Source organism: Sabethes cyaneus, chromosome 2 (genome assembly GCF_943734655.1).
Source record: "Sabethes cyaneus chromosome 2, idSabCyanKW18_F2, whole genome shotgun sequence".
Classification (NCBI taxonomy): Eukaryota; Metazoa; Arthropoda; class Insecta; order Diptera; family Culicidae; genus Sabethes; species Sabethes cyaneus.
This window is the reverse complement of record NC_071354.1, coordinates 180,394,385-180,407,317: the sequence shown is the minus strand read 5'-3', so window position 1 is coordinate 180,407,317 and position 12,933 is coordinate 180,394,385. Positions and strand designations below refer to the sequence as shown.

General features: G+C 37.7%; 2 protein-coding genes across 5 annotated transcripts in view; one reads left to right on the top strand and one right to left on the bottom strand.

Annotated features, from left to right (window-relative positions):
• The window catches only part of LOC128737669 (neurabin-1), a 141,289-nt gene that overhangs the window by 67,228 nt on the left and 61,128 nt on the right, over positions 1–12,933 (bottom strand). The window lies entirely within an intron of this gene.
• Positions 5,377–7,025, top strand: LOC128736406 (uncharacterized). Its single transcript, XM_053830888.1, has 6 exons — positions 5,377–5,668; positions 5,742–5,939; positions 6,004–6,195; positions 6,426–6,597; positions 6,669–6,748; positions 6,817–7,025. The coding sequence occupies exons 1-6, from the start codon at positions 5,377–5,379 to the stop codon at positions 7,023–7,025; spliced, it is 1,143 nt and encodes a 380-aa protein (XP_053686863.1).

The following is a 12,933-nucleotide window of genomic DNA, read 5'->3' as shown; positions in this document are numbered from 1 at the left end:
TACATACATACATACATACATACATACATACATACATACATACATACATACATACATACATACATACATACACACATACATCACACACATTAAATACAATCAACATTCGTTTTTTGATTTCACACGTTTTAACGGTTTAATATACGGTGCTTAAGTGTTAAAGTTTAAATAACTTTTGAATGAACCGTCAGATTTTAAATAACTCGGTTTCGTTTGATAGATCTCAGCAGTTATTTTCAAATAATAATAAAATGTGTGATGTTTTTCATTGAATTAATGCTTATATGTTACAAAAATATGTTTTAAATACTATTTTTTCACATTTCTTTATGTAACTTTCAAACTACAAGCCCAATCGTCATGAAATTTGGAAGTTAAGGGTTTGCAAGGCTCCTCTTTCATATGCAATCAATTTTGTTCAAATCGGTTAAGGGACCTATGAGATAATGAAGTCCCATATTTTTCATATTTTTATACATAACTTTTGAACTAAAAGTCCGATCAGTATGAAATTCAATAGCGACCAATGGGACACCTAGACCTTTCATTTGACACTAAGAACATTAAAATCGGTCCAGCCATCTCCGAGAAAAGTGAGTGAGATTAAAAGCGTCACATACACACACACACATACACACACACACACACACACACATACATACACACACACAGAAAATGCTCAGTTTTCGAAACTGAGTCGAATGGTATATGATATTCGGCCCGCAGGACCTTCTTTCCATTTTCGGTTTTCCAAGTGATTTCTATACCTTTATACTATATATTTATATAGTAGAAAGGCAAAACGATTACAAAATCTATACTTATAAAAATGAATTTCTGTCTGTCTGTATGTTCCTCATAGACTAGGAAACTACTAAACCGAGCGAAGTGAACATTGGCATGCAGGGGTTTTTGGGGCCTGGGATGGTTCTTTTGATAGGTAGAGTCCCCTCCCCCTAAAAGGGGAGGGGGGCTCTCATACAAATGAAACACAAATTTCGGCTTAACTCGAGAACTAATCAAGCAAATGGAACCAAATTTGGCATGTTAAGGTTTTTGGAGGCAAATTTTTTTCTATGATGAATTAGGACCCCTCCCCACTTTAGGAGGGGAATTATGACTCCTCCCCCCTTCAAGAGGGAGGGCAAAAATGAAATACAAATTTCCTCATAACTCGAGAACTAATCAAGCAAATGGAACCAAATTTGGCATGTTAAGGTTTTTGGAGGCAAATTTTTTTCTATGATGAATTAGGACCCCTCCCCACTTTAGATGAGGGGGCTTCCATACAAATGAAAAACAAATTTCCTCATAACTCGAGAGCTAATCAAGCAAATGGAACCAAATTTGGTATATGGGGGTTTTAGGAGGCAGAATTTTTTTCTATAACGAATTGTAACCCCTCTACTCTTTCAGAGGGGGGCTCCCATACAAATGAAATACATATTTCCCCATAACTAGAGAACTAATCAAGCAAATGGTACCATATTTGGCATGTGGGGAGTTTTGGAGGCAGGAATTTTTTTTGCCAACCTTCCATCGCATTTTGTTGTTTGAACACTATACAAAACTTATTCTAGAATCTAGATTATACGAGAAATCAAAACAAAAACAAAAAAAAATCATAAAATGGCACTAGAAATACAACAAAAATATAATTAAAATGAAAAAAATAATAATTCCAAAAGGCACAGAAATATTAGGAAAACAGACATATAATTTTATGTAATATAATGGTACAGACGTAATACAAAACAAAATTAAAACTTACAACACAAAGTTAAAAAAAGAACTAAGAGGGGAGGCTCACATACAAATGAAACACAAATTTCTGCATAACTCGAGAACTAATCAAGCAAATGGCACCAAATTTGGCATGTGAAGGTTTTTAGAGGCAAGAATTTTTTCCATGGTGAATTAGGACCCCTCCCCACTTTAGAAGGGGGACTCACATGCAAATAGAACACAAATTTCCTCATAACTCCAGAACTAATCAAGCAAATGGAACCAAATTTAGCATGTGGGTGTTTTTGAAGGCAGTTTTTTCCAATGTGAATTGAGACCCCTCCCCTAAATGGTGCTAAACATGCAACAAAAATATAGTTAAAATGACACAAAACGGGGCACAGATATAACAAGAAAACCGACACAGAAATGAAAAATGATACGAAATAATACAAAACAAACCTAATAATAATACAATGACAGAAATATAATAAATATTAATACGATTAAGAAATTACACAAAAGTAAACATGATACATACAAAACAGGCAAACATACAAAAAATATATAACGATGCCGAACAATACAAAATACATAAAATGATATAAAAATATACCCAAGTGACAAAAAATACACATGTATAACACAAATATTGGGCAAAATGTGAAAAGTCACGGAATATAGAGGTAAAATTCTAACTTAGAAAACTTATTTTTATTTTATTTTTATTTTATTTTATTCAACTTCAACGGACTGAGTCTTCTTGAAGTGTATCTGTGGGAAAAGCCGATTTGAGTTGACAACTTTAACATCATTCTCAAATCGGCATAAAAACCCAGCATTTTTTCATTCACAGTATAATAAGATTTATTAACATAAATTACAAAGATAGTCATCGTCATATACAATTACAAACATACATTGTCAACTATAAATTTCACAAACTTAACCTAGAATATCACACTGAAGTATTTTATATTTGAAGTGGTCTGATGACTGTTGAAAATCGAACAGGTGGTAAACACTATTAAATATTCTACATATTTCCTGAACTGGCTCATGCTTTCCGTACATAGTGCGGTGGAATACTGGACGAAAAAATTCTCGGGTTCTCAGAGGTCTAGGTGCAATATTTATGTTCAGCATTGATAAAATTTCTGGCGCGTCAATTTCACTTTTTAGCAGCTTGGCAGCGAAAACAGCTCTCGATGTATCCCTCCTTTTAAGCAAGGTGTCGATATTTATCAGTTTACACCTATTTTCGTACGGTGGAAGATTTGATGGATCGGACCATGGAAGGAATCGTAATGCATGCCTAACAAATCTTCGTTGCACAGCTTCAATTCTTGAAATCCAGAGACGTGTGTATGGGCTCCATACAACTGAGGCCGTGTCCAGAATGGATCGCACTAAGGAAAATTAGAGGGCGCGTAGACAGTACGGGTCACGGAAGTCCTTAGCTAAGCGCATAATAAACCCCAAGTTTCGGTTTGCTTTAGATATAATACTGGAATAGTGGTTTTGAAAGGTGAGCTTGGAATCCATTTCCACTCCCAGGTCTTTTATGTTAGCGACACGCTGAAGAAGAGATTCGTCGATCCTATAATCATACATAATTGGGGTTTTACTTCTAGTGAAGGTGATCACTGAACATTTGTTGACGCTTATAGTAAGGTTGTTCAAGCGACACCAGTCCGCGAATCGGTTAACTAGGTCTTGTAGTTGTTTGCAGTCCTCTACAGATCGTACAGCAAGGAAAATTTTCAGATCATCCGCATATAGTAGTTTGCATCCCGGTGGAATAACGACACAAACGTCATTGAAGTAAATTATGAAAAGTAATGGTCCCAAATTGCTTCCCTGTGGGACGCCGGACTTGTTGCAGAAATTGAACGATTTGGTAGAACCTAGCTTCACTGATAGGCTGCGGTTCGTCAGATATGTCTGGAGCCAGCAGATAAATTCGTTGGAAGCCCCTAGCCTGTTGAGTTTCCGTAACAGTAATTGGTGGTCGATGGGATCGAAGGCAGCCTTAAGATCAGTATATACTGTATCAATTTGAGCAGCACTCTCCATATGACGAAGACAGAACGAGCTAAACTGCAACAGGTTTGTGTTAATAGAGCGTTTTGGGAAAAAGCCATGTTGTTCCATCGAAATGTATGACTTCATTTTGCTGAATAGAAGCTCATACACAAGAATCTCCAGTAATTTAGAGCCGGCACATAGAGATGTAATTCCTTTGTAATTTTCAACGTTGCGTTTTTCTCCTTTTTTAAATACTGGAAAAATAAAAGATTTTTTCCAGCATTCTGGGAACTTATTTTGTTGAACAGACATGTTGCAAATTAGTAGCAGAGGTCTACAGAGCGCGGCAACACATTTCTTCAAAACTACTGATGGTATTCCATCAGGACCTGCGCTAGATGATGTTTTTAGCTTCGAAAGAGCAGTCATGATGTCTGATTCACAGAATTCAATAAAGCCAATGTTAATACTTATACTTATACTTATACTAAATTAAGATAAACTTCAATTAAAATTAAACTGGTTAGAAACAACTTACACATAAACGAAAAATTAAATTCAGATAAACAGTTACTAATAAAAAAATATTAAATAACATGATGGTTGAGAAAACAAAGTCCAAAAACACAAGGGAATCTGTTTGAGTCATTGAAATTAAAACAAAATTAAAGTTGTGTTGTATTAATCAATATAATTAGCAAAATGGTTCTACTGATAGTGTAATACTAAAATTTGGTGTGCCACTTTCTACCAAGGTCCGGACACGCTACAGATCATTGCCGTTTTCTGACTTGCAGAAACGTAATAAATTGGTGTTTTCCTTCTGTTATTGTCACTACAATGTTTAATGATTTTCGGTCATTTCTCACGCAAACATGGCAGTTAATTCGAAATTAATGACCGCAGACCAGTGACCCGTCGAAATGGTATACAATTTGTCCTCACGGCAAATTAATTAGCATGAAATTTGCGTGAACAACAGTTCTTATTTACATAGTGGCCATCCCATTTATGTATGTACGTTGCAGTTGTGCCCAACCAGTGCAGCAGCGACAAGATTCCTTCTATGGATGCACAGATCGTTCACCTACGTTATTCAGCGCTCAGAAAGATCTGTATCTCGCCTGGTGGCTGTGAAGTCAGTGAATTTAGGTAGTAGAATTACCTTGATTTCAAACAGCCCTGGAGGCATTCTTTCTTTCGCAAACTGAATCCTCGTTGCCTTTGTTTTAAAATGGCTAAGCAATGTTTGGAAGCATATAAAATCCAAGCTCAGAGTGTCCCATTTTGTGATATTAAAGTAACCGTTTGAGTCATCTCTTTGAAATTAAATTCTGTACCTGTGTGAAGCAACTGATTTTAACTGGTGTTATATTCGTCAGTATTGATTTTTCTTTTCCTTTATCATTTTGTCACACCTACAGTAAAGTATCAGTAAAGGCATGCAAACCACAAGCATTGGATTTTGTGTGGTATTTTAAAATTTACTGAAAACAAGAATAGTCAATTAAAAAGTACTTGCTACAATGTTCTTATCATCCGATACTTCCATCATCGAAACCACAAACCTCATCACCCAAAAAGCTTCAGTCAGTTTGGAAACATACACGGTGACAACCAGCAATGTTGCAAGTCGTGTCGTTGTCACTTGGGTTTATATTTTTCGTTGAGTTTGCATCCGGTGATTCGATCACTCCTCCACCAAGCTGTGATGGCTTTTACGGTTGCATATCGTCAATGCGCCAATCCGATTGTCCAACCGGTGAAATATTGATTTCCGGAGAATCACTAAGCGGATGTTGTCCTGGTTGCCGCGGTGGTCAACAGCACATGAAGGTCTGCAATGTGAATGTCGCCAATCGGCGGTGCGCCCCGGGGCTTAAGTGCGTCGATAGGAAGTGTCTGTACGATCGCAGTAAGTGACGGCACACGAACAGAGCAGATTGGATTGGAGGTGTATCGATAAATCATCTCTTCTCCTCCGGTAGCAACCTGTCTCCACACGATTCACATGCAAGAGGAGGATGAGTTGGCTGGTTGGTACCCACGATGCAACACCGATGGAACCTACGCCAGCAAGCAGTGCCGAGGTGATCGGCTTTCCGGACGTTGCTTTTGCTACAGCGAAGACGGTCGGCGTTTGTTCGGTTGGGATTGGTACAAAAACGCAGCCAAAATGACATGTGGTATGAAAATCTTACGTTTATTGAAAAGGTAATTAACTAAGATGTCGATTGGTGCAAATCACAGCCTGCAGTCGACGTCGTGCGAAACTGGAAGCTGAAGGTCGCAGTGGGGTTACCCTTCATTGCACCCAGAATGGTAACTACGAGCAACTACAATGTGATTCTGGAGTTTGCTGGTGTGCTGATCAGTACAGCGGTGATCCACTGGTTGGTACAACGGTAGTTCATGGAAGCCTCTGGACGCTATTACCTTGTTGTGAGTTGAAAAAAAGTTACTCTTCAAAAGCTTGCGGAAGTAGAATTGATAGCGTACATGGCGAAAAACCAAAAATAGAGGGATTTTCGCAACTGTTATCTTTGAACAGCATTAGTTTTTTTTCTGAATTTGTCACTTTTGAGTTAGTGCCTTTCGCAAGTTAGCCTTGTTTCAGCTTAATTTGATGTTTTATCTACGCACTACGTTTACATTCGACTTTTTTTTATCAGATAACAGCACCATTCACGGCAACAGCTACCTACGGCAGTGTGAAAGTGCCGCTTTTGCGCAAAAAGCGATACAGAAAAAGTTTTCCCTCCGTGGAACGATTGGCGTTACGTTCAACGAAATTCAGTGCGACTACGATGGATCGTTCGGTAGATTCAAAGTTGAAAACGGAATGTTTGTATCCCAATCTTGCGAGTTAACCGAGAGTTGCTAAACAGAATTATAAATCTTTCTTATTCCACCAGAGTTTACTGCACGTGGAGGGACGGGAAGAAAATCGGCTCCTTTCAGGTTCGATCCAGTCTGCTTTCCTCTGTAAACTGCAGTAAGTGCTTACAGTGCCTCGAGTAGAAACCGTCAGTACAAACTCATATTTTTGCTTTATTTGTGCAGATTGTGCCCGTGATACTCTCATCTATCAGGAAGCAGGAATTCCCTTTACTCTATCCTGCGGAGGCAACGGAAATTACGAATACGCCCAGGATCAAAACGGAAAACTGTTTTGCGTTGACGGTGACGGATTTGTGGTTTCCACCGATGTCCGCCCCGGCGAGAGCTGTGACAAGTATATATACAATTCAGAATTTTACGTAGAGGACTAAGTTTACTGCTCAGATCACAAAGTTGCAATGTGAATTTTGCTCTGCCATAGTATATCTGGGTCATCACCGAGAACTTGATAGGTTTCATGTTAGGCATATTTTACCGTTTCAATGTGAATTAGAAATAAAGACGAAGGGCTGAAATGTTTGTTTCAAGGGAAAACGTGTGTCATTTGTTTCACTGAAAGCAAAAATGGACAGCACTGGTTTTATATTTTGTTTTGCATGTATATTTATAGTTTAATTGAAGCATGTTCTAAACATGTGACTCAGGTGAGAACCCTTCGTGTGGGCAAACGACCGGACACCGTTTGTTGTTCTTTGTTTTTTGTTATGTTGCCAATAACAACTCAGACGGGGAAATTCATTTTACAAAAGTGAGAAATAAATAAATTATCGTTTATGTACTGATGTGTTCTGTGACTCTTGTAATATAACTGAATAGGTTAGTTTACAACGTTATATTTGGGTATACTATTTACCATTTGTCTCTTGTAATTATTAGTAACTTCTGTGAATTGACTTCTTTTGATGCAAATAACATAATGGAATGTAAACGTTTCTGTGCCCTTACGGTGGGAATATTTCATTTGTGGAACGACAAATTATTTTTCAGCTTATATACCTACTACGAGAATAGATAGAGAGTAGAGATTTTTTTCCAAACAACTAATGTTTAGGCTGGAATTGTATCGAATGATTGCAGTGCCGGATGAAAAATTGTCGACGGATCTGACTGCCGAAGACCGCTGGAAGAATACTTCATAACTGTTAACATCGCTGTGATTAGTTTCTATAAATTGACAACTATCTAGTATTTTTGGAACACAACCACCGACACAGAACTTCGAAAAATTTATTAACATTATTGCAGCTACCACTACCATTAATGACGTTTAACATTAGCGTGAAAAATTAAACGCTTTTAAGAATCGAACAAAAGGGTCTATCACTAGCATTTATAAATTAATTTTGTTCAATAACACCATCTTTTTCACCATCGCACAGTGGTCCAATCAGCGAAATACGTGATCGTTTGATATAGCGCCGAAACGTGAAGTGTTTCGCATATAGTGTCTTTAGGAACATTTCTCGGTATAATAAGCCCCTTCTTGTGAGAGAAATCTTTGAGTGATTAATTCCCTTAAAAGTGAGATACGAAATTTATTTTCTCGTATATTCGAGATACAGGTTTAGTACTTTCAGCAAAAATGTAGTAAATATCAATACAAACAACTTTGTCAAAGACACCATACTTGTATCTCTTCATGGAAATTGTCTATGAAGCGTTATTCATGGACAAACCCTTCAAAGCAGTTTTTAAACCCTGAGTTATTTTGGTCAACTTTTACGTGTTCATAGTGTTCTAGAAAGTTGTTTATCTTGCTAAAATCAACGTTTTTGTAGAACATTATAATACGTGATTTTCTGAAGTTTCGGAGATATTGAGCTTTTTTGAAGAAAAATAGTACTTCTTTGAGCTTAAATATTTCCCAAGGTGGCAAACGGTGGTAGATCAAGCTCGTACTTAAAAGTATAACAAAAAATTGTGTTGCTTATTTTATTTTTTGTTTGAGTAAGGTTAATTGTTAACTGCTTGTCAATTCGTGTTTTCCATTCATCCGAGAAAATTCGGTCTTCTGCGACTGTTATTGAAATTCGGCCATTTGGATTTCGACCATTCGTGATTCGACCATTTGTGTTTCGGCCATTTAGTACCAGCCATGAGCCAAGAGTGCGATCTTTTGAAAAGACATCAATCGAAGGTATTGAACAAAATAGGCTTAAGTCGGTTATTTGGAAGCTTTTCTCTTATTAATTGCGTCAAATAATTTTAAGTCTACATTCATTTTCGACTCGAAAATAGGCGAAGAAATTGATGGTAACGCAATTTGCTAGAAAGAGATTGTCAACATAAACAAAATGGCGTTTATTGCATCCGAAGTACATATTAATTTTTCGATACACATGACTGTGATGGATTCTTAAAACAATTGTAACTTTTGAGGATACAAACAGATACAGTCAATTGACACTTACTTTTACAGGTTTTTTATTGTACTTTTAGGTAGGAGTTGTTTGATCTGCCACCATTTGCCACCTTGGTAAATATTTAAGCTCAAAGTAGTACTATTTTTCATCAAAAATGCTCAAAATCTCCGAAACTGCAGAAAATCACTTATAATAATGTTCTACAAAAACGTTGATTTTAGCAAGATAAACAACTTTCTAGAACACTATGAACACGTAAAAGTTGGCCAGAATAAGTCAGGGTTTAAAAACTGTTTTGAAGAGTTTGTCCACGAATAACGCTTCATTGATAATTTCCATGAAGAGATACAAGTATGGTGTCTTTGACAAAGTTGTTTGCATTAATATTTACTACAACTTTGCCGAAAGTACCAAACCTATATCTCGAATGGACGAGAAAATAAATTTCTTATCTCACTTTTAAGGGAATTAATCACCCAAAAATTTCTCTCACAAGAAGATGCTTATTATACCAAGAAATGTTCCTAAAGACACAATACGCGAACAACTTCACATTTTGGCGTAACATCACACGATCACGTATTTCGCTGATTGGACCACTGTGCATCGTAGCAACTGGCCCTGCAATTGTCCTGCACTCTAACAGCTGGCTGCAAAGTCTGTCGTATAAAAACAGAAGGTCAACACCACCTTTTTATTGCTTGAATTCACACTATTTTTCAATTTCGGGTCACTTCATTTTAGCGAGTGATACCCCATTGGGCATACGGACGTTCGGCATGCAAAGGTTAGGCATAATGAACCTTAGGAATAAATACGTTTGGCATAATGGATGTTAGTCATAATGGACGATAGGTACAACGTGTGGAAGGCATAATGTATGGTAGGCATAACAGACGTTAGGCAATTAGCCGTTCGTTAGCTTGCCAGCGGTCTAATCGACTCAGTGTAAGGAGAAATGAATCGTTATTGATTCTGTAAATTTCAAAAGCAGTTTTTTTTGTTTAAAACAAAAATTCTGTTCATGAAAATATATTCTCTGTATTCAAATTGATAAGAAGTGTGCAGTGAATACATATCTAAAAGCAGAGCCCCTGTATTAGGCCCAAAAACTGCGTCTGAAATTGGGCTTTCCGACGAAAAGTTAATGAATACTCATTTCGCCTTAACTATGCATTGCATGTAGGGTGAGTCGGATTTTCTACGAATGGCTGAAACACAGATAGCCCAACCCAAAAACCCAAATGCCCGAATCACGAATGACGTATTCAAGCAGGACATCGAGTCTACTTTGCCCTTCGCAATACGGTACGATCAAGAGGCATAAGCCGCCGTACGAAGCTGACAATGTACAAACCCCCTACTAGACCGATAGTTTTTAGGGATTTAACAATGCGCGCTGAGGACATACACGCCCTTGCGGACGATATTTGGCGGAGTACAAGCTGGAAGTGAAGAGTGACGCAGGTGCATGAATCGAAGGACACTACTTGAGGAGACTACCAATGGTTTTGGCAATAGTCAGCAAGCTACGGTGAACAGGATACGTCGTAAGGAAAACGGTTATATTCAACAATCCCACCGTCACCCAGAACAGAGGGACTCAACGTGCGATATGGCTTGACGGGTCTAACCGACATTTTTTATTTTTTAAAAAGAAAAAAAATCTACAAGTTCAGAAACGCCTGCGAAATGAGCGACGAGTAACCCAAAATCAAGTTGAATGAAGCTTAAAACAGCACGAACCATCCCGACTCTAAGCTGCTGACGAGGATCGTACAACGAGCCCTGTAAATTTTCTTGTGCTCTAAACTAGGACCCGGCATAGTCGAAACAAATAAATGAAGCTGACTTTCTCTCAAATTCGCATCATACATGAAGCGACTAGTTTCATTTATTGAACAGAACGTTTCAAGCATGCTTTAGCTGAAGTTGGTGACTGTTCCAAGTGACGACAACTGAAAGTCAAGCACGAAAATTGAATATTACATGCGTGGACATATATATAGGAAATGTTACGCAAATACACTTCATTTGCGTTAAAAGTTACTGAACTTCTACTGAATATTTGATAGAAAAGTGAAAATGAAACTTTAAAACCGATCGTCATGCTGAAGTGAAACCCGTTTTACTGACACTGATTGAAGAAGCTTCATTGCTTCATTGTCGAGTGACGATTTGCAATTGAAAGTGACGTTGTCGGGTCCTCCTCTAAACTGATGGTTGTGAAATTTCAGGTTTGAAAATGTAGAACAAATTTTCTTCTGGGGGGGGGGTTTGAACCCCCAAAACCCCCCCGTCGCTACGCCCATAGTACAATGGCCTAGCTGCTACATTCCGTGCTACCTACTTAACCTACGACCGATTTTATACGACAGATTTCGCAGCCAGCTGTTAGAGTACAGAACAATTGGGGGACTAGTGCTACGATCCTATTGACTTTAACAGTCTCTGCGAGCCGAGATTCGAACATGCGACGACTGGCTTGATAGACCAGCATCATGCCTCGAGGCCAACTGGGAAAGGCCCCCCCCCCTCCGCTTCCGACTGCGGCCGTCTCGCGCTGAATCAAACGTTTGCTACTGACATGGTAAATAGATGGTGCATCTTATCTGGCGTTTTACGCGCTTTAATGGCGGACGCTATAAATTGTGTTCATAATATGCGAGCAATCTTTTTGACAACTCGACATCCATCAAATCTGGGCACTCTTCTTCTGTGTCTTCTTCTTCTTCAGTGTTGCACTTTCTATCGTTTACGAAAAGAAGGAGAGCAATAGTTTTGTTTACATTTCGCACATTTTTGCTATCCTTTCATGGCGTAAATGAAAGAAATAACATCTCTGCGGTACAGGAAAAGAGTGCCAGATTTGATGGATGCAGAGTTGTCAGAAAGATTGTTCGCATATTACGAAAACAATTTATAGCGTCTGCCATTATAGCGCGTAAAAAGCTGAATAATGAGCGTAACTCATTTGCGCTTAAGAGGTAGGAAAGATGTATCATGATCAAAGATGTATCAAAGATGAGTCATGTATGCTCTATCTTTTATACTACAAATATTTTCAGAATAAAAAATAAGGTGCACAGTATGTGCATCTGAGACTAAAAAACCAGTATTTTACGAAATACGTTTTTCCTTCATTAATATATATAGTTTCCTTGTTATTTTTCTAAAATGCATGAACATATTTTTTAAATTATTTAGATGGTAGCTTAAGCAGTTTAACGTTGACCTTAAAACATTGTTTTTATCAACAAATATTATTCAAGAAAATAGTTTTCGGAGAGATTCAGTTAAGTAGGGGTTCAGCCTTTCGTGTTTAGGTTTTTTGTAATTCAGCCAAATAGCGGTTCGGCCACTCGTGCTTCGGCCAAATAACAATTTCGGCCTTCTGAGATAGTTCTTTAAATTTGGTCATTTAGATGATTTTGGTTATTTGTTATTCGGCTATTCGGTACAAACCCGGTGGGTCGATTCGAGGCTTAGAGATAAATAATCGAAGTTTGGAAAAAAAATGTTTAACGTCCATTATGCCTAGCGTTCATTATGGCTAATGTCCGTATGCTTATCGTTCGTATGTTCGTTTTAAACAAATCATTATAATTTACAATTAGTAAGAATAAGTTTTTTACGATTGACTTTCTACGATGCCATTCTCCATGAAAGATTTGAAGAAAAAGGAAAAAATTAATTTCTACTACTCTTCGTTTCTACGGCCGAAAAGATAGATTTTTGGTCAAATTTTCCAGTTCATCCAATTAATCATTCTTCGCATCAGACAATTCCTCCCTTTCCAAAAATAGGTTACGCCATGACCGCGTATAGTCATGTGCTATACGAGCCAAAGATTGTTGTTGTCGTTATTAGTTTATTAGGACTTTTTAAACGCAATGTGTTCATTCGAGTCCTACAA

Bases quoted from the DNA above. Each gene is read 5' to 3' on its own strand.
- LOC128736406 (XM_053830888.1), top strand. From the start codon at position 5,377: ATGTTGCAAGTCGTGTCGTTGTCACTTGGGTTTATATTTTTCGTTGAG. The intron at 6,196-6,425 runs GTGAGTTGAAAA...TTTTTTTATCAG, and splicing joins CTGGACGCTATTACCTTGTT to ATAACAGCACCATTCACGGC. The intron at 6,749-6,816 runs GTAAGTGCTTAC...TTATTTGTGCAG, and splicing joins GCTTTCCTCTGTAAACTGCA to ATTGTGCCCGTGATACTCTC.